The sequence below is a fragment of the Macrobrachium rosenbergii genome, chromosome 59 (assembly GCF_040412425.1).
Source record: "Macrobrachium rosenbergii isolate ZJJX-2024 chromosome 59, ASM4041242v1, whole genome shotgun sequence".
Classification (NCBI taxonomy): domain Eukaryota; kingdom Metazoa; phylum Arthropoda; class Malacostraca; order Decapoda; family Palaemonidae; genus Macrobrachium; species Macrobrachium rosenbergii.
Genome location: NC_089799.1, coordinates 4,310,292 through 4,335,530, shown reverse-complemented (window position 1 = coordinate 4,335,530; position 25,239 = coordinate 4,310,292). Strand labels below are relative to the sequence as shown.

At 40.2% G+C, this 25,239-nt stretch overlaps 1 protein-coding gene across 2 annotated transcripts in view; it reads right to left on the bottom strand.

Moving 5' to 3' along the window:
- LOC136837361 (tubulin polyglutamylase TTLL5-like) overlaps nucleotides 1-24,040 on the bottom strand; it is a 34,874-nt gene extending 10,834 nt beyond the window's left edge. The window contains exons 1-9 of one of the 2 annotated variants that reach the window (XM_067102113.1): nucleotides 24,007-24,040; nucleotides 19,956-21,393; nucleotides 19,647-19,797; nucleotides 19,314-19,474; nucleotides 18,387-18,600; nucleotides 17,421-17,674; nucleotides 16,368-16,567; nucleotides 15,696-15,913; nucleotides 8,709-8,950 (exon numbers count right to left, since the gene is read on the bottom strand). In XM_067102113.1, coding sequence (XP_066958214.1) covers nucleotides 8,709-8,950; nucleotides 15,696-15,913; nucleotides 16,368-16,567; nucleotides 17,421-17,674; nucleotides 18,387-18,600; nucleotides 19,314-19,474; nucleotides 19,647-19,797; nucleotides 19,956-20,878 — 2,363 coding nt within the window. In that variant the 5' untranslated portion in view covers nucleotides 20,879-21,393; nucleotides 24,007-24,040. The remainder of the gene's footprint in view (nucleotides 1-8,708; nucleotides 8,951-15,695; nucleotides 15,914-16,367; nucleotides 16,568-17,420; nucleotides 17,675-18,386; nucleotides 18,601-19,313; nucleotides 19,475-19,646; nucleotides 19,798-19,955; nucleotides 21,394-24,006) is intronic. The other variant, XM_067102114.1, reaches the window with a different exon arrangement.
- Nucleotides 24,041-25,239: the final 1,199 nt, after the last annotated feature.

The following is a 25,239-nucleotide window of genomic DNA, read 5'->3' as shown; positions in this document are numbered from 1 at the left end:
GCTTTTGGTGATGAGACATGATGGAAAGTACTTTGATCGCCCGTCAGGTCCGTACTGTCTCAGTCCGTCGACCTCCCATGTGGTTCTTCAGAACCTCTCTTGTATGGAGGAGTACGGTGACCTCCCATGTGGCTATTCATAGCCTCTCACGTATGGAGGGAAATGAATTAGTGTGCCGAGCCGCTGATCCTCCAGATAAGGTCCGACGATCGACGAGCGAAAAAGTATCTCGGTGCCGACGAAATAGCCTAGCCTACTAGAGTACCCCCTTGGGCTCTCGTAGGGAAACTATCAAAGACTAAGATACTTAAAACGTACTAAACCTAAGTTCTTGTGATTATATTATCTCTGTTGCCTAAGAATTCTAAAGACTAAAAGGAATTCCTCTATCTGGTTAACCTAAGAATCTCTTCACTATGCGAATACTGCATCAGCTAAATAAACGCCCCTAGAAAATAGACAGCTGCTAACGCAGTCTAAGAGAATAACCCTCCGCACTAAGCTTAATACCACCTCAGCTAAATGGCACCTTAGATAATAGACTTACGCTACTGCGTGCAAAACAATTGTGACATCTCCTTGATCTCAGTCATGGTGTTTATACTGTTGTTACTACTACGCTATAACTGGAGTTTGATGTTTGGCGGCGTTTCACGTTCAAGCGGTTGTGGACAATGAAGCCCACCGCCCACAAGTCCCAGGCTCGAACAGACTTTCTTCAAACCGTTCGACAATGTGTTCGACAACCAAATACCCCATTCACATGTTTGGATATCACTTCAAACACAGGTCTGCGAACCGCGTTCGACGAACCATTTGACTGTGTAAACCCCCTTAAAGAATAGCCCTCCGAACCTCGGCGTTAATACCCCTCAGCTAAATGAGCAGCACCCTACATAATGAACCGCCGCTAAATGCTGTGGTAGTCGAATCACTAAGTAAAATGAGTAAACACTGAGGACGGACTTTCAAGTAGCTGCTTCCAGAATAGACGGCAGTAAATAATTCCTGGGAAAAGGAAGATGAATTGGACATACTCCGAATTCTGTGTGGTCGGGAAAATACAGAGCTGAAGGCGACGAAGAACAACCCTGAGAAGCCCTCCGAAAGTAACTAATCACATTCTCTGACGGTGGACGGGAAGGATTCGAGGAGACACTAGTGTGTCTTAGGAAGAGGAAGGAGTTTGCAATCCTTGATGATAGACTTTAATGCTCCCCCGGACATAAGGTATCTCCGCTGGATCACCAGTAACGAACACTTGCAGATAAAGAACTTCTTGAGCGAGCCCAGGTTTTAACCTCAGAAGCTCTTTCATGCGCGCAAATTCGGAAGACAGACAAATATGTATCATTCGCGCAGGACCAACCATAGAAACTGCCTGAAGCTCTCCCAACCCTTTAGCTGCTAAAGCCGTGAAGAGCAGGTGTCTTAACGTTATGGTTCAATAGGTTTAAAGGCAGGGAAAGCATGAAATACTTCAATGAGTCCCAATAAAGTGCCGAGTCAGCAAAAACAGGACGTTCAATCTTACGAAATTTAATCACTTGTTCTGAAACTGCGGGAATGTGGAAACTAAATATGCATGTCGTTGGCGGTAGTCGCTTGTCTTAAATATGAAAGACTTGATTTTCGGAGGAATAAAAAGGAAAAATCCGCTATTTTGGCTATGGAAGGTCAAGAATGGAATGACCTTCCTTACGACCTCCCTACTTCTATACTATTTCTAGCTGAACCTGGTAAGGCTTACGGGTTGACTTAATCTAAAAAACTATTTTGGATTTTAGGAGTCCGGACTGTTTTAGTGACTCTCTAAAGTTGCCTTGCAACTAAGTCCAGCAAGCGAGGTTTGGAAAATAATAAAGAAAGAATCTGGTGCGAGTCTGGTAGTTTAGCATTGGTAGGGACAACGGAACTTCCGTGAGAGCTCTGAGAGTTCGAGGAAACCGTGTTATGGCGAGCTATTAGAGTCCAGGTAGATCTTGACACTCTCCGCCTGATTTCGTATTACTTTTAATGAGACCCGGACGGAGGAAAGGCATACACTTGCAAGTGATTCCAACTTGTAAAGTCACCTTGGTGACTATTGATATGGGATACCATTAGAGAAATGACGATGGTTTAATCGTGTAGGTGAATAAGTGGAAACAGTTGCTGGTCAGTTCGGAGAACCTGACACGTACTTCAGAGTCAAAGTCACCCCACCCCAATACCTGAGCAGAGGCGACCTGGCGAATCTGCCCGTACTTTGAGACTCCCGATATAGAATTGGGGAGAAGAAGACACTTTAGTTCTTTGCACCCTCAGGACTATGTGCTATAGTATAGTATTGAGTTCATGAGCCGTTCCCCTCCGAGTTCTTCAGATCGACCACGGCAGTGCAGCTGTCACTAAACATAGCCACTACTCTGTGGCGCACTAAGACGAGCAACTGAGGCTTCCTTTACGAGTGATTTTCGAAGATTTATTGGCTACTCGTTCGAGGCCTGGATTCCTCCAAGGTTGATTCCTAACCTTGATCTGAGGCAAGAATCGGCTCCCAACTATAACAGCGTTCACTGGCCAAGTCTAGCGATTCCTGAGACATACCTGAAGAGAGGGCGCATTCGGACACGGACCACTGCTAAAAAGAGAGAGGCTTATTCTCCTAAGAAGCTTCTCCAAGCTGGTAATGGCTAGTTCCTGTTGAATGGGGAACCCTTCTATCTGTGAAGGATCGATTGGACTCTAGGGTTGTAGAAAACCCTCAGAGGAAGAGAGAATCCGGCTACCTGAATATGTTAAGAATTCCATAGAATTCCCCTGCAGCTCTTACTAGCTCTGGAGGAGGCCAGTTAAGCGATCGTCTAGATACTTCAACACTCTGGATCGTCTGAATGCTTGAACACTGTATCCTCGTATTGCGCAATTGCGACAACGGAGACATGAGTTGAAGAAACCATGTTCGTCATACTGGCTCGTCATCATCCTTGAACAGGAGTGCTTCGCAGGCTAATGGTGTTCTAAGCAATCCCTCTTATGAGCGTCCGGATACTGAGGGAAGATGACCAAGATAGAAATTTAGACTTTCCTGCTCCAAACGTCGTAGATAAAGCCAAAGCTTTCGCCTGGTGAGCCAAACCCCTCGAGATAAATTTATTAGGCTGCCAACAGCCACGGATCTGAAGGGACATAGCCGTCACTCTTTAGAACCCGCATTATAATAACTTGAACCGCATCCAGAAAGAATGTGCAAGAGCCTCAGTCTGATTGCGCAACACATACCCCCAAGCACCTGCTTCCCTAAAATCTGAGCTGAAAGCGATGCCAGAGACAAGCAGGGAATACCTCAGCGATTCATTGAGGCAACCGACACCTGCGAAGGATTACCTCGAACTGCGTATATCGATCCTACTGGAGAGAGAAGAAGAGTGTAGGTCTATTGAAGCAACTACCCGGTACTAGCGAACATCCCCTTCCTCAAAGCCTGGCTAACCCGATCCGAACCAAACCAGCCAACGAAAAGAGGCAGGAGCGGTTTAGTGTCATAAAAACCTCAAAAAATCGGAGGTCGGAGCTCTTGCTTGAGTGCGATGAGTAACATACTCAAGCCTGTGTTCGTAGTGTACTGCTGGCAGAGGTTATTCTAGTCCGCATGGGGCTCCTGCACCTACAGATAAGAATCACCATTTCACGCAATGTCCGAGCGGTCTAAGACCGACAAAGGAGGAGGCACTGGGCGAAGGCCATACGGCGATGAAGAATCATAATCGGACAACCTAACAGAATGCCGCGCACCACTTTTCCGGGTACCCGGAGCTGAATCCGCATTGTTGGACTGGCGGGAAGAGAAAGGCTAAACGATAAACCCGAACGATTCCCCATTATTTTAAAGGGAGGACAAGTGAGAGTAGCCAAACCAACACATTGTTAAATCTTGGGGAGGATGTAAACGAAATACTGTAGAGGACAGAAGAAGATGAAGGAGAGAGAATGAAAGAAGTGAAGCTAGCCTGAGTTACCACCACGGAAAATGCAGGCGATGAAAGCGTGAACAGCTCGAAGAAGGTACACTTGCGCTCTGCCAAAACGCTTGGAGTAAGCCCGAACTTCAGAATCGACGGAAAACCCTGGCAAATACCTGATGCTATCGGGACAGCTGCATGAAGCAGAAGGATGAACAGAGCCCTGCGGCCAAAATCTGCCGAAAACGGGTTTCGCCTGTCGGGAAGCTCCTCTACTGGAGAACTCTGTACTAAGGAAGGAGAAAGCGGGAGGCATAGGAAATGCACAGATGCATAAAAAAGTTACCTGAAGGGAGAAGAAGCAAAATCCGAAGGAAGAGAGCTTGGAAGGTCGGAAGCATGGGAAAGACCAGTGCAAGGAAGAAAGGGCAGAAGAGGACACTGAAAAGGGAGTAACAGAATGTGGGAGCAGGAGATGGGCGACAGATACTTGAAAACTAGAACAAAAAGGAAAGAGGTACACGAATCTGGCCCCCCTCAATAATCCTGAAAACAAATCTGACATGAATTCTGGACACTACTGTGTCACATACTCTCTAATGTTAGAGAAAACATTCAAGAAAAAATATAACCTCTTGCCAAAGGTCTATACCTGTCGAAAAAACCCGCCATCCGTCTTATAACCCGCCACAGCAATTGCAGGTCCATAAATTACTTTAGAAGCGGAGCGCACCATAATCCGCCTTACTAGATGGAGGTAGAAATACAGGGAAGAGTACAGTGGAGATTTGAAAACAGTAGAGAGTGAGTTAGGCGAAAGCAGAAGGATTCTGCCCCACCGTAGCTTAGAAACATTGACTTGAAACTGAGCCAGATCGAGAAGAAGAAATGGAGAAACTCTTGTCAGAGCACAAAAATCTTTCGAACCCGAAAAACAGAACACGTTCAGGAAGCGACACTGCACCGTTAAAACATTCTCCTCACTACCAAACCCAAACCTATCCTCTTTTATCACACCTAGATCTTGATCTAAATATCCAACATAAATTTATCAATATTAAAGGGGGTTGGGGGAGAATCCTTCACTGCCTGCTCGCCCGGCGAGGGGCGGCAGACCTACTCGAGGAGCTTGCGGTTCTGCCATTACCCTCCAGACTTTCCATTGTTGCAGAATAAAGGTAAATGATTGATTGTTACTAGAATGTAAGAATTTTGGCTTACGATTGCGTTTTTCGAGCATTTCGGTCGAGTCAAAGTTGACCGAATGTTAAAATTTTGTCAGTTATCGTGATTTAAATGAGAATATTTCAAAACTGTTAAAAGCTAAAAGAATGATTTATTTTTTGTTGTATTCTAAATGAAATTGCGCACATTTTGATGTGACTCAAGAAATGCTGACATTTTCAGTGGATTTCCCGCGCGCATGGAAGGAAAAAGTTTTTTTCAAAAATTCACCATAAATCGAAATATTGTGCTAGAGACTTTCCATTTGTTGCAAAATGAAGGTAAATGATTGAATATCACCAGAATATTAGATTTTTGCTTACCCAAAAATATATATATATATATATATATATATATATATATATATATATATATATATACATTATATATATATATATATATATATATATATATATATATATATATATATATATATATACACATACAAATATATATAATCTTATATTGTTTTTACTTTGGTACGAATACATAATGAAAAGGAATGCTTGTGAAAACTTTTTTTTTTGCGTAAAACGAAATAATATACAAAACACCAATAAATACAGATATATAAAAACTTGTAATAAATATAAAACTAAAAATAAATTCAATGCAGAATACTCACTCGTAATCCTGACTCTTCGTTCTGTTCTTGTTTTCTCCCTCCTCCATTGAAGAGTCTTGCATTTTTTCCTCTCGACATGACAAGGCACAGGCGGAGGAGGGAGACGCACGCCCTTACTGTGGATGGGCGGCCCGCTGCGCCCTCTGGTGTCGCTCGGGTAGGCACACTCCAATATATGACCGCAGTGTGGTACTTGCGGTCACACTCCCCGAACCTGCAAAGTGCTACCTTGCAGGTGCGACAGACGTACCGGGTGTCTCTTCTTCTGCCATTCATATGGCACACCCGGCACCGTTTCTGTTTACGCCCTTCTAGGAGCTCCAGTGTGTGATCTCCTGCCTGCAGCCGACACACAGGGTTGACTACCCGACGGGACATTGGAATGTGAGGGAGGGCGGCAGCATCATCAAGGGCGGCGGCATCATCAAGGGCGGCCACAGCAGGGGCGGCGTCGGCAGGAGCAGGAAGACCGAGGTTGGCCCTCCTAGCGACATCTGCCCTTTCCTCTCGGGGCAGGGGGGCGGTGTTGGAAGGCCACTCCTCTGGATTAAAGTTCATGAGGGCATTCGCAGTCACCTCAAGAAACTGGATGTGGGACAACCTCCGAACGTCAGAATTGTACCCACAGTAAAAGATGTAGGCATTCTGGAGGGCCAACTGAAGGAGGTATTTGACGAGCTTCTGTGTCTACCTCTTGGTTCTCCTGGCGAAGGGATAATACTGGATGAGTTGATCAAAGAGATCAACTCCTCCCATGTGCCTGTTGTAGTGCCCGATGACAGTAGGGCGTTGGACACGAAACTCCTCATATGTAACTCGGCCCTGCCGACGTGTCTTCTTCCGCTGAATGATCTCTTCTTGGATGGGCTCATGACTCGTCATAATCATGGGCACGAGTCGGACCCCCTTCCAACAGATGACGAAGACATCTCCCTTCCGCCACCACTCTGTCTCTCCTCTTGACAGATGTTGCGGCTGGCTAGCAAACCTCTTGAGGACATTTGGGGCCCCACGCACCAACCGAAGGGTACAACTGACGTGCACACCTGCTTCATACAGTTCCTGGGCCAGGGATACCGAGTTATAATAATTATCCATAAACAGGTGGTATCCTGGTTACTGAAACGATCCACAAGACCGAAGACAGTGTCACGCAGCGTGAGAAGACCCCAGAATACACCGAGAAGTCCACGACGTATCCAGTGTTGGATTCTGTAATAAAAATAACTTTACACCATATTTCTTTGGCTTCTTGGGGTTGTACACTTTTATACTTAGACGCCTTGTATGGCATCATCCCTCATCCAAAGAAAGGTTCTGGAAGGAACCACGAAACTGGCACCGTTCACGAATGTACTCCAACACTGGGGTGGACTAAGATGAGGCGGTCGGGGTTATTCGATGTGCGGCCCTTCCGTGGAAGACGTTGAAATACCTGTCCAACGCCAGGAAACTATCACGGGGCATAATGCCGGGCACATTGGGCGTTTAAAAAAATTCTGCCTCCAATATTGCCTGACGTCGCAGCAGGCATCATTCCAAAAAAATGTGGAGCCCCAAAAATGCGCCATGTCCGTGAGGTTGCAGCCCGCCAGCGATACGACAACGTCGTCTGCAGTTCCTCACGGCAGTACCGAGCATAATCTGCCGCCTCTGCAACGAGGTATTCCTGCAATTCCCGCGTCAGGAAGAGCTGAATGAACCCCAGTGTAGTGAGAGAGGCACAGGGACGGTCAGTCCAGGTGCTGCCGTGAATGGGTGCATGTTAGGTGGGGTAGGGTCCTCCAACCACCCCTCATCACTTTTGGACAAACGGCCTTCACCTGCTGCCACGACGTTGTAACCTTCTTACGGGCCCGCTGCTCCCCACTGGCCCATCTCCCCACTCCCATCTCCCACTCACCATCACTTTCTGTCTCGTCCCCACCAGCCACAATCGGGCCTCCTCCTCCTCCTCAGACTCTCCTCATACACACTGAAACCACTAAATTCAAGCTCACTTTCCTCCTGTGGCTCCCGTGATGGGCATTGGGGGCAAGTACTCGTCATCACTAACATCAGGCGTGATGTCCTCATCACTGGATGACCAACTGCCATCGAAATGAGGACTTTCCACCTGCTCGATCGATCGCTCCCAACAAGTACTCGTCAATGTCCTTTGTTGGAGGCCTCCCCAAATGCTTACGGATGCCCTCAGGACACCCCGATGCTTCCTAGGGTCGAAAAGGCACGGGATGTGGTCCTGGTCCCTTCGTCACACGTGGCGCACAACACGGCGTTGAGAAGCTGGGTCATCTTGGGTGCTTGGTCCTCTCCAGCATCCCAGTCTAAAACTCGTCTCACACGCCACTACCGACAGGCAATATGCGCCTTTCACGGTCCTGACGACGTTGGGACATCTCTGCAAAACGTCCTGTTGCCTCACAAATAAGCAAACACTCGCCAAAGTTCTGCAAAACACGGATGCGTCAAGATACCACTCTCTGATGATGCGCCGCTGATGCTTTCTGGTGCGAGAAGGAAGAAATTCGCGCATGCGCATCTGGGTGACGCTTATAAACAAAACAACAGCGTGATCCGTGAACTCCCAGCATCCCTCAAGGCGCGTGATTTAAAACCTTTCGCAAACTAGGCCTATACAGTAATTATTTTTCCGCGAATATTTAAAAAAACCATTTTTAGTCGACGTACCATACATCCACTTGGCACCCAACAGACAATTTTAGTCGACGTATGGTACGTCCAGTAGGCGTTTAAGGGTTAAGGGCTAATTCAGGTGTTCAGGGAGTGTATTGCAATACCTAACTTTACTGGCTTGAAAATAACGGTGAAAAACATACAAAGATAACTTTTCACATAAAACTGAAGAAAATTTTTCATACAAAACAGCCAATTTAGAACCACAAAAACCATACCTATTTGTACGTGGCACCTGAGGATACAGATGATAATGGAGGACTAAATTTAGAGGGCTATCATACTCCTGAAGCCCTCCATACAAAGCCCACGAATCAGGGGTGGGATATATCCGAGCCCAGCCTCCCCTCCGTTCATACTCTTCGCGGACTTGCCTGACAATTCGCAACTCCTCTGCACTGGGAACAATTGGTGCACCTCGTCCATATTGGCTTCTTTCATAGTTGTCTGTTGAGTAACGCTGAAACAAAATCAACGATTGATAAGTCATTATTTTGAAGTATCTTATGTCATATTTAATCTCCAGTCTCTAACAAAATTTTAATGAACATCATGAAATTACAACAAATGCAGAAACAAAGGATAGAAATGTTAAGTACATTAGAAAGAATAGTGAGAACATCTAAAATCAAAACAAAATAAATAACAATGACTTGAAGTATTTTCATACGACTAAGAAAAATGGAAGAAGTGACATGCAAGTTTCCATCACATCTATAGAAAAAGAAAAGCAGTCATACTCTGAGACCAGCAATGAAACATCAGTTACAAAAGAGATGCTGAAACAAGATAACCGGATGTAAATTTTCCTCAATAAGGAAGCAAATTTTCTGGTACGTAAAACAAACCAATCATGTGTATACCCTGAAATACCACATACATAAACTTTTTGAACAATTTTTTTTACACGCTTTTAACAACCAGCCCCAGTTATCATGGTCTAACCACAGGTCTGCCATAAAATGATAAAAAGTGCAATGATCAAAATACAGATGTGTGACAACATCCCTACAAGGTTACACTGAAAACCTGTGCAGCAAAGCTATTTGTACAGCTCCTGACTAAGAAAATTCAAGTGCCATTTTTGTGCCCAAATTGGCTCAATATCTCTAATTTATACAAAATACAAGAAACTTAGTGAATTGTGAGAAAAAAATTATTTACAAACTATGCCACTACAAAAAAAAAATTCCTTTAATATGTTAAATAATTAATGAAAAAATGTAAAACAAACATCACAGTGCTAGCCATCTAAAGCCTTTTTCGTACTTGACACTCTGTGCTACAATGGAAACTCACAAAAAAGAAAGTACAAAACCCAGCATAAGGCATTTAAATATACCACAATAAGTGGCACAGATACGCCAATCAATAATGCAACCACTGAAAGAGGGTACACAGAACTCCTAAAAGCATATATTCTATATGGATATTTTTCTGTATGACTGTAAATCCAGGAATTAAACATTTAAATATACTTCATATTCAACTAAAATCAACAAGGCTTGATGCACTGATCAGGAGAGCCAACAAACTTCAGACTTTGTCCTCAACTTTACCTGAAATATATGCTATAACTAGACTGAATAATAAATACACAAAACTACAAAATTAACAGCAGGAAATGTCTGGTGACCATGAATACATCAGACATAACAGTGAAGAGAAAAGAGGAGAGGAGGTGATTTTGAAAAGGTGAAAATGAAGTGCTTGGATTTATTATGACTGGAATATATTGGGAGATCTTATAAATGTTGAAGTTGCTGAGATATGTGGTGTTCTACGGCTATAAAACGTACTGTGTTTTCAACTACTAAGAGGGAGTCAGGAGTGTATGAGGCATGGAAGTACTGCAGTAGGATGAACAGTAGGAAAACTGAAACGCTGGGGTATGAATGAAGTTGGGAATTCCGACACAAAGTGCACAAGACAAGAGACAAGAACAAACTCATTCTGCAATCTCTTCCCCTAAAATGAAATTCTAAAATGAGTCTTAAAAATGATAATGGTGCACCTGTAAGTTGCCGTCAAAATTTGGTACAGGTATTTTTCCTATGAAATCCCAACAGCATTACCCTTTTTATGTATGATTCACAATTACTATAAACACTTGATGTGACGTACATGCCAGAGTCTTTTCCTTTCAAACTACTGGCCTGTTATACATAATCCACTTCACAAAACATAGCCAATTGCAACGTCTTTTAAAAATATTTAACATACAGGCAGTCCTCGGTTATTGGCGGGGTTCCGTTTCTGAGAGTGTGGTGATAACTGAAAATCGGCGATTTTCGGTGATATTCGGGACTTATGGGTGCCAAAGAGCGCTGATTTTTGGTTATCGGCACCGATAAGCGGAAACCGGATTGCCGTTAACCGGGGACTGCCTGTACATCGTGCAATGACAAGGATGGTGATGCATACAACAAATTAACCGCACAGAACTTCTTCCCTACATGGTATACATTACATAACCAATTGTACAATTATTTGATGTTCTATGAATTATAACAGAAGCACATACACTCTACAATAACTATAACATCACATACCATACACAACATTCGATCATAACAGCAAACCAACTCTGCCATCAAACTTATTTATCTTGAGACAGACAACTGTCCTCATGAACCCATGGAATAAAAATGTTATTCTTTTCAGATCAAAAGCTTCATTACAACATGCAACAGAAAGTTTAATTCTAGTTATCAATGACATTTAGAGACAATAAATGATGCTGTAACGATGATGTAAAATCAAAAGCATAATACACCTGACATGCCCAAGTTTCACTTGTAAGCACAGGTACTGTATTTGAAATTTAACAAAAGTCATGTGGTAACTCTTTGATTGAACAATCTAGCATATATAAATTCTAAAACCCTGTCCGTATAACTATTTTACTTTGGATTCTGATTAGTCAGACTAAAAAATTCCTTGTATTTCAGATTTAAAAACCAGTCTCTAAAACTTCTTTCAGTTGCCATACAAAGGTTTATTCACAGGTGCTACAGTATCAAAATCTCAATGGGAAGTTATGTGACTACTAAGCACAACAGAGAACTGCCAACCTCAGAAGCCTATTCACAATCCACACTCAGTGTTTTAAAAATGCTAAGTCTTCACAACCCATCACAGCCTATTGCTTCCATATTGGACATACTTATTTCCAGCATGCCTTACAAACTCAGTTATCTGTAAATGTAATATCAAACAGATAACACTAATCTAGCTCCTAAAAGATGCATGGAATAGGTCAAACCTCCAAATAAAATGTACATAAAATCCTTATAATCAATGGAACCAACTCCAACACAAATTGTAAGTTGGTAGTTAAAAATATAAAAACCAATATTCCACATTAAATTAAGATTCTCAAAATCCAGTCAAGGAAAGCAGTCGAATACTTACTCCCTTACAGGGACGGAGTCAGTAAAGTAAAACCATGCAAAGTTTCTGAAGCATAGTGATATAAATGAAGTCACTGAACACCTGGACCAGTGACTCAAATGAACTGGTTTGGCTCAAGTACCACTGGTCCAGCCAGTCACTGTTGTAGTAATGAGAAAAGTAGTTTTAGCAAACCCAAAAGGAGTTCCTTAGAATGGAAAACATAATTACTGTACGCAGTTGGTCGATCACAATGGACGAAGCCAACTTGAGCCCACTAAATGTGTCACTGGTCCAACGGCTTAATGACTGAGCTACTTCCTCACACCCAGGATAGTGGCGTGTTTCAGACCATCGAATCAGGTCTTCATTCGAACTCTGAGTGAAGACTTTGTCTTAGCAGCCAAATATGTAGTAATAATAACACACCAAGATATGTTTTTAGGAAATTATGTACATTGCCTTATAAAGTAATAATAATAATGACGATGATGCTAACACAATAATAATAATAGTGATGACAATTAATTTACCACATAACAATGACAATACTGGGGTATATATGGTACAAAGTACAAAATACAAATGAACAGCATAATTGTTTCATCGATCTGCTGGGAACAAATGTTATATTGTAAAATCACTAGGTATAAGACAGCTATTTCAACTAACTACTGAAGTAGGCTGACTATAAACATTAGCAAATATAAACTGTCCTTTTAAAAATTATTATAAAATATATTTTCATGGATATAAAACAGTACAATAAACTTACTGAAAAGAAAATACATTTATTAAAGTACAAGTCAAGTACACCAAACCTACTTTGCATTCTGTTATTCAGCAATTATCCATTGCATTGTAGTAGGTTCCCTACCAATATTAACAAAACCCAAGCAATGTTAAAAACCCAATCATAAGACTCAATATTATAACCTGCAAATGATAGTACAAGCTATCTGGACTTCTGTAGTCTTCTGTAAAAAAAAAAAATCTGTAAGTCTGTAAAAAAAATTCTGTAAGTCAACAGCTTCCAATATTTCATAAACACAAAACACAATTTTACATCTTCGTTGTCATTTTGTATTTGAAAAGTTCCTCTGGACAACTCTGTTATGGTGTGTACTTGATATGCTTATCTTAGTAGGACTTAATATGTGTTATTGGCCCCTGTCAAACCAACATCCATCAAATTGAGGACTTGGCAAGGACAGCCAGGGCAAGATCTATGGAGATCTGTAATTGACATCAGTTACCCATTCTCTTTATACAGAATCAACTCCTTCAGTGGCATGATAAACAATAGCTTCTCCTGGTACAGATTAGGTACCCTCTTTTTCCACCAAATGCATCCATAACTACAATTTCTCTTTCAGAGAGGTTCCTTAGCCTTTGAATAAATCATCTTCCACAAGGCGACAGAGTTATGCCTTAACTAAGTGACTTAGAGGTAGCATATCTTGCCAAAAGGTGACAAGGAGGGAAGTGCAAAACAAAGTAAAACCTCAATGTCTTTTAGCCAGGGCTTTGCAAATGGATCCAGTCCCTCAGTGTCCAGGATAACAGTATTTAAGATCAACAAAGCTGTAATGGTGCGAGACCCAAACCCCACCAAGCATCATGAATATACAGACACTACCCTACTTATGAACATTCAACTTACAAACATTCAGATACAAAACAAACAGGATTGCAAACTATAACTGCATTCAGAGCGCTACCCTTTGCCAATTAAGTTCAAATTTTGTTTTGCATGCCTATTCTGTACATATGTACAGTGTATCGTGTTTTATGATGAAGAAACATACAGTACTGTATTGACTTTATATCATACTGTACTTAAACTCAACATACAAACAGCCATCTGGAACATAGCTCGTTTGTAAGTAGGGTGGCGTATATACAGAGACTGCAGCAGACACCACAAGGCCTTGAAAAACTCATAGAACCCTGCCCCATACAGAGGAAGCATCACAGCTGTGCATCCAGAGGGGCAAGTGATAACTACTTAACTGTAAGCTCAAAAAATGCCAAAGGCTGTACCAAGCAGGAAACAGCATGGATGGAAGAAGAGAGGATACTGTAGCAGACAGAAGAAGGCACTGTGGAAGGAAGACCAGAGAACTGAAACAGACATTGGAAACACTAAATTCTGAAGATAGTATATGTACCAGATATCTTGAATTGGTACAATAACTGGACAAAAATAGTAAGTGATGCAGTCACAATAGATCATCATGAGACCAGGGTATGCTTATGAGTTTGGAGTAGGTCTCTCCTCCTTGCTTGCAATTAGTTTACATTAATTTTCTTTAAAGCATTTTCATACTTTAAGCCATCTTTCACTCCCTTGCTCCCTCCCTTGTGGCCTTTTGCTCTCTATCTTACCACTTTTCAGTCTCCTTTAGCTCTTTCCATTGTATACATTTTCACTTTTTCTTTCATTATCCTTTCACTTCATTCAACTACCTCTTTTAGTCTCCTGTTATAAGTCATTTCAATCTTACTTTTCACCCTCTCTTCTCTGCGAACACATTTCACTTTCATGACAAAGCTTCTTTCAGTCACTTTTAACCTTTGTTCACTCTCACCTTCGGCTACTATTCACATTCTTTCGACAACCATTCAGTTCCACTCTCAACCTTCATTCATTCAATCCTTCATCCCCTCCCACTCCCATTCAACCTCCTTTTTTTATCCTCTTCCACACATAACTTCAAACTTTCAATTTCCAATTACTCTCTTTCTCAATCTCCTTTCATACTCCATTACTGTAACCTATTATAACTAACCTAACCCCTGCTCAGTCTTACCCAACCTAATCCCCATTTGTTAGTAGAAAACTTTAGCTATGTTCCCATCATACCTAAATCACCATAATTTTAAATACAGTATGAGCCTCCGGGTAGTTTAGCAATAAGAAACTGCATTATCCAACCAATAACCTAGTTTCAATTTTTATCCCACACACCCACATATGTACAGAGAAATATAAAAGAAAGGTGTATAGGCATAGAACTTCTACTTGACATTTTAAAATCATCCAACACAGGTTCATTTCAAAATACAATCAGCTGGCAGAATGGAACTCGGACACATGCCATGGAATCACAGTAATGGAAAGAGTTTACAATGTAAAAAAAAACAAAAAAAAACATAGCAGCCTACTTCTTAACTAACCAGAAACATAATCAAAAGAATCTACACTTCACTGCCTGAATTTCTTATTTATAAAGAAGTAACAACATAGCTACCAAGTCCGAAAGGAGGATGATACAGTCATGACAATAAAGATGAGCAATAACACTGCTAATCAAATAGGCCTGGTTGCATGCAGAGACCAGTGGAAAAACAATTGTGACGACATACTGTGTAGTGTACAGGATTTTCACTGTCACAAGAATTCTCACCTGGGAGAATGGTACCAACATTTTCTTGAAGAATGACAATAGTTTGGCTAAGTGGTTGCACTATGACATTTACAATTACAATAAAATGTTTATACAATGTATGCACACTTTTCTGTTTCCTTACTATCTATTTTAATTTCATCAATATTAACAATAATTTTGTTGGATCAACATATTTAAACACATTTAAAAAGAGATAATTGAAAATTACTCTGTCTACTTTACAGACTGGTGTGAAATCACCCCAGCCCTTAATACACTGACTCGTGTTTAAAATCTTTTAACATTAAAATGCCTGAAATACAATCATCCATGAGTAATGATTACAATGACGAGTATGAGCTGGAAATCAATGCTTACCATATTAGAATGAAAAACTTTTGGCAATTATAAAACACTTACCAAGTATGGCAACTTGCGGAAAAATGATGGTCTAGATGATGCTTTGGCTGTGTAAGGGTTGGACACTTGAATACCAACCAGAGAAAACAAATCAGCCAGCATAGCTGACTTAATCTTCAAATCTAAAGGCTGGTCAATGTTGAGGGACGGCGAAAGATTCACTTCTAATACCCAAGGCTTCAACTGATTGTCCACCAGTATGTCAAAACCGTATAACTCTTCAAAAAAAAAAAAAAAGAAAGAAAGATGAATAAAATAAGGTCAGTCTGCAGAATACTGCATAACATTTGGCAACTCAACTATGCCTTTAAATTAAACTATAGCAACTCAATGAACCAATAACCATTATAAAAAGGTTAAAACCAAGCAAGAATTTACTCTCAAATTGATCAAGAATCTTATGATTTTCCCAATCATTTAGATTCTTCATCCAAACTTATAATATAATAATTTACTAATATTCTGATCCATTAATTTATTAACTGGTTTTATTTTTTCTTTTCTAATAACTGATCTCTTCTTTCTGTATTTCCTATTACCTTCTATTGTGTCTTCCAAATGAACACCATGTGCTTTGAAGCTTGAATTTCAAGTCAATGGCCCCTGTGGGCATGTTCCATATTAACAGAGTTCATCTTCTGAATAATAATAATAATTATTAGAAAAACTCACCAAAGCAATTTCTGTGATGAGGCACAAACATGTTTGTTGCAGTATTCATCTGGTAAGATGCAGCCAACAGTGACTTGATGATGACATCTTCAATGGAACGCATCATGGATCCCGTGTCAATCCCCTGGCTTTTGAGATGTCGAAGGAAGGCGCTCAAGGACCATTTGTTCCCTTGATCATCAACTTCAGGGTCTTCATTTCTGTTGAAGGATAAATACCAGAATAAAACATGTAAATATGAAAAAATCCAACATTTTACCTAGAAAATAATAATTTCAAGAGTGTTCTAAGGAAAATTTTTTTCCACAAATCAGATATACAGGTGGGTCAGTTACTACACATCTCCAATCACGTCCAATACTTCCTACAAACATAACCTTGTTCATGTGTCAGACAGCATTAATATCACGTAGAGTGTACAATGGTGACTTGAAATACATGGCAGCCTAAACATCTGCCTAATTATTTGGCGAAGTTAACAATGGGATTGCTGTAACTCTCTTGGCAGATAATTTCAACCTACATATGTCCTCTTGAAATACTTCCGACAAACAAGCAAGCAGCATTGGCAGGTAGCCCCCATCGATTATCCACCTGTTAACATGCTTTCAAAACTAAACTACTGCAGGGGCCACAGAATACTCTGATAAAAAAGACAAAGGCCCCTATTCTCAAAGGAACAATGCAAGTTGACAAACCAAAAATACTAATGAAGTATATTATAAAACGAACATTGAATTAAAATCATATAAACAACCAGAATTACTATACTGCTTCTGAGTAACTGTGTTTGCATATATACAAGTTCAATAATTAACTAAGGAAATAATCTTTATAAGGATTTATAAGTGTACACACACACTACTAATTTTGAATACCTTATTAAACCATACATCACGCTCTCCCAGTGATTATGAAAAATGAATACATATTGATGCTCCATACAATACTTTCATACTAAAAGCTCACTTGCATAATTACTGCAGCAACCATAAACTTCACAATAGGAAAGTAATGCTGACAATTACTGAAAACATTGTGAGTGATACATACTGTACATAGTTTGAATGAAACTTGTTAACGGAGTAATTTGTGAGATGAATGCAAGGGTTCCAAAGGTTCTTTCCATGCTGGTACTTGACCGTGGCCAACCGCACTAAGCCTTCCTCATACAAATACACAACCAAGGGGTCCAGCGACGTCACAGCTACATACAGTCGTAGATCACACTTGTACCCATCCACCAACAGCGGTGAATCGATGTACCTACAGACCAAAGATGTCTCGTCTGCTGGTACCTGGTCAACCTGCAACAAGAACTTTCTTTATAATATATGTACCAATTAAACAAATAAAGCATCAATAATAATGCCTTTCACTTGCTGGAAAATATTTTGGAACACTTAAATGGAAGATTAGTTTTCCAAATTTCAGAACTGAAATAAGAAACATAAACTGGTATATATGATGGTAATTTTCTATATCTATTCCAACCGTAAGACATGTTTTACAGTTTTTAAGAACACCACTCATCTACTTGAATACATCTGCAGATCATTTTGATGATCAAGTACACGCTCTGAAAGGAATCTTGGTTACTAAACAGCACCAGTACACATTCAAGGCAGATAAAGGAGGCACTCAGGGTCTGAATAATTCTCAAACTGATTTTATGAGGACAGCTGGATGAAATGGGATAAAAAATATTTTAGGAAAAGGATGGAAACATGGACATGAAGAGACCACATCTGAATAAAAGTTTGCAATGAGCTCAGTGGTGATAACTAAGGCATTGGGCAACCCCTGGATGGCAGCAAGTAGGTGATGACATAGGTGTCATGCTTGAATACTGACTATCACAGAACATTATGACAAAATGGAATGAAATGATGTAACATATGCAAACAAAATCTGATACTAATAATATAAGAGAGCAAAGCAAAATTTTAAAACAGAATTATAGGGGTAGAAGAAAAGCACTTCAATTTAAATTCATCCTCCATTACTGTGACTACTTGCCTGATTGATGAGATAGATCCCTTTGCCTTGCGAAGATGCAACGGGCTTCACAATCCACGTGCCTCTTTCCCTGAGGTGGGTGTCACAAAAATCTCTGTATTCAGTCGGCAGAATGAAACTTGTTGGAATGAAATCAAAGATCTTCACTCCAAACTGCCTCTGCATTCTCTTTATATTCATATACAAACGGTCCTTCCTTGTTAATTCAGATGACCTGCAAAGAAAAAGAATCATATTTAGGCCAGAATTATTGATGTAGGGGTACCAGAAAAAAACCTTTGTTCATTTTAGCATCAGATTAATAACCTGAAAGATAAAAGCATGCTATTAAGGGCATGATTATTACTGTATGGGTATCAGAAAAAGTTTAATTCAGTACCAGATTAATATATAAAAAAGTACCTGTACCAGATTCATATATAAAAAGACTCTACAGCAAGTAAATAGCACTGAATGGGTGTGGTATGTGTTCCAAACTTGACCAACTATACAACTCAAGTTGCTTTACTAATTAGGTTTTACCATTAAGATAGATATTATTAAACTGTGCACTCATTGTCTAGGTCACTATTACTAAAGAATGAGATTAAGTACATGGCATTCACTCTACCAGAAAAATGGGTTTGTTTTGCACAACAAAAATTACTAGGCACTTTAAGTCACTGGACTAAATTTTGTGTCACTGTCAAGATTAATACATATTACTAAATTTGTTTGTACTTTTCTTCACCAACAGTGGACTATAAAAATTTGGACTATTACAATCTATTCAGTATAACAACTGACCCATGACTTCTACAAACATGAAAACAATGCATAAAATGCAGCTGCCAATTTCATTGTTGTGTAAGTGGATCAGATATCCATTAAAACAATTCTTCAACTCATTATGAATAAGATATACTGTTACTTAGAAACACTACTTGCCTTGGAAAATGATTCACTTTCTGCCAGTCTTGAAGCTGACGAATTTCATTGGGGTTGAAATGGGCATTACCCCAGTACAGGTTGAAGAAGGTGCTGGATGAGTCCACCTCTGAAAACCCATGGGCTTCTAACAGCATTCTTATCAGTTTTGAATCTGCCTGCTTGAAAGAGGGAAACAAAAACAAAAACACTGCAGTGCTGGCAATTACAAGATGAGATTTCAAACTACACATCAGTGTCCTCTAAAATCAAGCTTTCAGACTTAAGTCAGAAAGATAATGTTAACCGAATACCATACATTAACTGTCCGATACTAACACAGAGATTACATACCTGGGAAAACTTGAACGTCATCGTATACTTAGACGCTGTACAATCTTTTGGTGTTTCTTCCAAGTTGGCATAGTTGAACAATAGGTAACCAGTCTTCCTACTGCCCGATCCCCACCACATAACATCTCCTATGATTGTCATCACATCTTCACTGAAATCATTGATATCCATATAAATAAATATAATATATGACAATGTTTATCTGCTGTAAATAGTATACATATTCAGATCCAGAGCAATCTTAGATACAGGAGTTAAAAGTTTATGAAAAAAATACAAAACTATTAAATGGATCAAAATACCACTTACCCTTTCTTTCCATTGCTGCTTGATTTGCCATTTCTGTTTTCTCTCTTCAAGGATCTTCCTCTTTCTTTCTTTTCTTGACTTTTCTGGTCTTTGCTCTTATCTGATAACTTCTCATTGCTGACATTTTCTTTGTCTTCTTTGCCACTCTTCTCAATGAGACTTCGGCTTGGGCTCCTCGACGCTGCTCGTTTCATTCTTTGAGCCCATTCCATGGTAAACCTTCCTGGTTTCTTCTCTTCAGTCTGCAATGGCACTTTTTGTTCTAAAATATTTTCCTTTTTGGAATGGTCCCCCTTCCCACTTGGGGGCAGACTAGGAGGAGCCAACTTCTGACGAGCTGGGAGCTTTGGACGTTCCCCAGAATAGCTTCTGTTGTGGGCTGTGCCCCCAGTTCTAGTTTTGGGTTTCTTCTCTTTATTCTGACTATCTTTCCCATCGCACTCCCTCCTCTTCCTCTCCGAGCTCGAACTAACTGGACTGGCACTTTCTCGACGCGCGCTGTCGGCTCTTCTCCTGTCGAGGGAGTGGCTACGACTACTATCACTCTTTGGGGGACGATCCGACGACTTACTTCGAAGCGAACCGGCACGTTTACGATCTAACGAGGAAGTCCATCTGGAAGAATTATCCCCCAATCTATTTCCTCGCTCTTGGGCTGAATTAGTGCTTCCGGCACTGCTAAACCTTGTACCTGTGCTTGAACTACTAGTGCTACTGCTGCTGCTAATACTGCTACTCCCACTCATACGACTACTGCTCCGGCTGTACGGTGGAGCACGAGGTACTTCGGGGGGCTTGCCGCATACTTTATGGCCCTGAAGTCTGAATTCAGCCTCGTCAGAAAACTGAACCTTCTGATCCCCTTTCCGTGCACTCTTCACAGGAGAGTCAGATCGAGAGGAAATTGCAGATAGCTTCTCCATTATAATATTCTACAAAGAAGCACTTTTAACATTTAAATAAAATTATAAAAATAAACTATCTCTGAAAACATATAAATTCACACCTGACTAGATACTGAAAAGCTATGAACTATAAATAATGAAACACTGAACATGCACTTAGGCTAAGGAATGATCAACACCACGAAGAATTAACTCAAGACAAAAACAACGCAAGCGCTCCAAGACAAAATCTCCATCCAGCCACAAAAACGAAGAAATAAATCCACTTAGAATTGGAGGCCTCTTTCCTCGTTGCTTGGTCAGGGAGCAGGATGCTTTGAACGGATGGGAATGATTCTGCAAGAGGTATTTTCAGGTAGAGAGGGAAAAGACGACGAGGTATGATGAGGGATTGGGCGTTGACTAGGTGGGGTGTTCCTTTAGGGAGTTCATCGTCCTTGGCACAATTCCAGTTCCAAGGCGATGTGGGGTCAGCTGGGAATAGGCGGCTTTTTCATCGATCATCTAAAGCTCAGCATTCCTAAGTGAAGATCCTGCAAAGGAAAGAATATATATCTGTTTACAACTAAGTTCAGCAGCGTACTTAACAGACTAAAATTCTTACAAGTAAATACTGTGTATACTGTACTTCAAGACTTCTCAAAAGGGCACAAGATTACAAGATACTTAATTCAAAGTGTCACCCCCACCCCTTTCTCATTAAAGCTTCGGATGCTGCCTTCTCCTTAATCAAAGGCATGTTTAAGAATTTTTCATAAATGCAAGGTCAGTAGGTAACATATTTAAAATCACCTCTCTACTTTTTTAAAACCTCCTCATCAGAGAACAAGTATCTAACCTCGATGAAATTCAGAAGTACTGTACAGTACTTGCTTCTAGCCAAAATAAAACCAAGAAGTACTTTCTATGGAGCCACTGCAGTATGTTTTTTGCTGAAACTTGCCAAAAAAATTAAAGCATCCTAGCCTAACCTTCTCTAAACCTAACCTAACCTAGGGCACTGTGCCCTGGCTTGGCCAGGATGGAGCTATGCCCCTGTTCTATAAGATTTTTTATATTGTCTGCCCTTCCAGATAAAGGCTAGTTTATACCACGCCCCCAGTCTGCAGTCAATCCCTTTTTATTTTGTGTGATTGAAATTAAGAAGTACTAATAGCCTTGGTAACAAGTAAACGATGTTTCGCATATCAGAATACTACACAACAACAATAATAATATGCAGCCTACTTATGTGATATAATTAATACTGAATGACAAAGTGGCCTCTCTTGATCTTGCATAAGACCTAACTTTTAAATACTGACATTTCATATTTTTTCTGTTTTATGAATTGCTCCTGGCAAGTAAAATATGAATGATACTGTACATTACTGCCACCTGCTGCAGAACACAAAAAAATTGTGAAAGTATTCATTAATTCTGGGAAAATTCCTAACAACCTGATAAAACTGATCCTGGCCTAGTGACAAATAATAAACTTTCAAAGTTGCCCAGATCTTGTCTAGATTTTATATATCACATAAAGGCTTCGTCTAGTGATGCTTTGTAAAAATATGACACTGGTTATCTATCGGCTTTGTTCTTCACTCAATACATTTACTCAAAACCAGTTCACTATCAATCACGTTTTACTATTACGACCTATTCACAAAAAATATAAAACAAAAAACATAAAATGTCAATATTTAACAATGGCAATCCATACTGATACTGAGTTAGTGCAAAACAGTGAGGACTCAGAAATAATCGCACATATTTTATGAAATACTGTAACAGATTCGATTTCTGACCATCCTGCCATACAAATGCATAAATAATAACATTACATGCTTGGTATTTACTCACATATCCTCATAACCACAAAAATAACTGTTTCCAAGATTAAAATGCCAATAAAATTGTGAAGGAATGACAGGTCATTACTCAAGAAGGATCAATACGAGAGAAACATGGGGATGAATGTGCGAGTTACTCCGCTCATTACAAAATGATCTCTCATTTGGCCTTGGATTATGATCAGTGCTTAACCCTACAAGTAGGCTAACCCTGGCCTATAGCCTCACCTATCTTAGGCAGAACCTCAACGTTAAATGGGGTTTTAGGGTGCCTCTGGCAACTTAATCTGGTCAGCGCTAGTCAATCATGCCATCAAGTGACCTCGAATGGCTGAAGCCTGATGCCAAGTAAGCTGAATTCTGATGTCAAAGGTCATCCAAACTAAAAGTCAAAAGCAATGGCCCACGTAGCATAGCCTAACCTAGGCAATACCATACACTTCATTTTGATAGCTACCTCGATAAAAATGATTTCCAATGGAATTTACTTGACAAACAGACCTTATTTGTTGTGAGGATCATTTAATATTGTCAGTTGTGCCTGGGCTAAATGCCCAAATTCTAAAGCAATGGCCCTCATAGCATAGCCTACCCTAGGGTATGTCATACACTTCAACTGTGAGCTAAACTGATAGAAAGGTTTTCTAATTGCAAATATATTGCAAAATTGACCATATTTGTTACGTCATACATTTAATATCTTCAAATTATGCCCCGGCTAAATAGGGGGGGCACTGGCTACGGAACGAGGTCCCAGCCTACCTAGCCTATTCCCGAAATCCACAAATCCTCACGAAATCCTATTTTACATCAAAGCCACTATCCCCAAATTCCCTCTCCCCTCTAAAATGGGCCCAAAAATGTCCCGCGAGAACATCTGGGTGTTGCGAAAAGAACAGGGGGGGAGGGAGGGAGGGGAGCGGAGGGGGCCAACTGTGAACAACCCTGACCCGTCCTACCACTTCAAATATAGCGACATAAATCCACTTAAATGCGTTGCACCTTTCGTTAATCCGTTCAAACAGGGAGGGACGACCTTACCCTAATCCCAGGTGAAGACTGCGACCCCAAACAGTCGCCGAAATGCAACAGAAATGGCCGAAATAAGAGAAAGGTCGACCCCTGACCCGTTCTGCCACTCCAGTCACTTCAAATAAATCCACATAAATCGCCCTACATAAATCGTTTCACTAGCAAATCCGCGTCACTGTGGAGGGGTAACATTGCCCTAATCCCGGGTCAAGATTACCTTCCGGAACAGTCGCTGGAAAGCGACAGAAACGGCGAAAATAAGAGGAAGGTCGACCTCACCTGTGCATGTTCCTCCACTGCATGTAAACAAACTGACTCTCTACCTACCCCCGCAGTGTGACGTCACGGTCACGTGACATCTGCAACCCCCGCCCCGCTGGTATTTAAATCGTCCTTTTAAACCGTACTATGTTCTGGGAAATATTTGATTTGTCTAGGCTTATTCAGTCTTTCCTCTTCGTCGATTTATCTCAGAATGTATTCTTTGATGTCTCAGAAACATCAGGATATCAGCAGCTTGCAGAATAATGATAATAAATAATAAATTTGGTTTCTTGAACTTGACGTCTGAGAATGAGGACATTTGTACTGTATTCTACGAAATATTCAATCCATCTTCGTTTATTCAGCATTTCTTCCTTATCGATTTATAGCACAGTGTATTCTACGATGTCTCGAAACCTTAATAATTCAGTAGCCAGCAAAGCAATGCTAATATTTAATAAAAATTTGGGTTCTTGAACTTGGCGGCTGTGAATGAAGAAACATTAAATTTTGCGCAAAATGCAATGACATTGTCGCATGATTCCCTCATAAGACGTTTCAGAAAGATTGGATTTTGTTTTTTTTATTTCTTGTGACTACAGTTTAGAAACAAACTCAAGAACTTAGTTTTTATTTGTGTGAAAAATAGTCGCAAAGGCAACAAAAACTATTTAAGCATTGAGTAATTTTATGGAAGATGTTGCAGCAGTGGTATGTATGTATGTATGTATGTATGTATGTATGTATGTATGTATGTATGTATGTATGTATGTATGTATGTATGTATATATATATATATATATATATATATATATATATATATATATATATATATATATATATATATATATATATATATACATATATATACATGCACACACACACACATATATATATATATATATATATATCATTCCTTTCTCATACCTCTTTAATTTCTTCTAGGGTACTTTCCTCTGCGTAGCTAATGCTCCTGCATTTTAAATTCTTTTCACCAGCCTATTCTCTCCATATGACTGAACAATCTCTCAACCTGCACTAACCTTTTTACTATTTCTTCCTTGTATGTTTATTTTTCTTACTCTTTTACTTCTAGTGTCATTTGCACTACGTAACTATTCATCTTTAAAACTTCAACCATTCTTTCTTTGATTCGGATCCAGTATCCACTCTTCACTTTCATAAAGGACGCTTGGCTCAACAATCCCTTCATACATCAAAACCTTGGCTTTCATAGACACTCAGTCT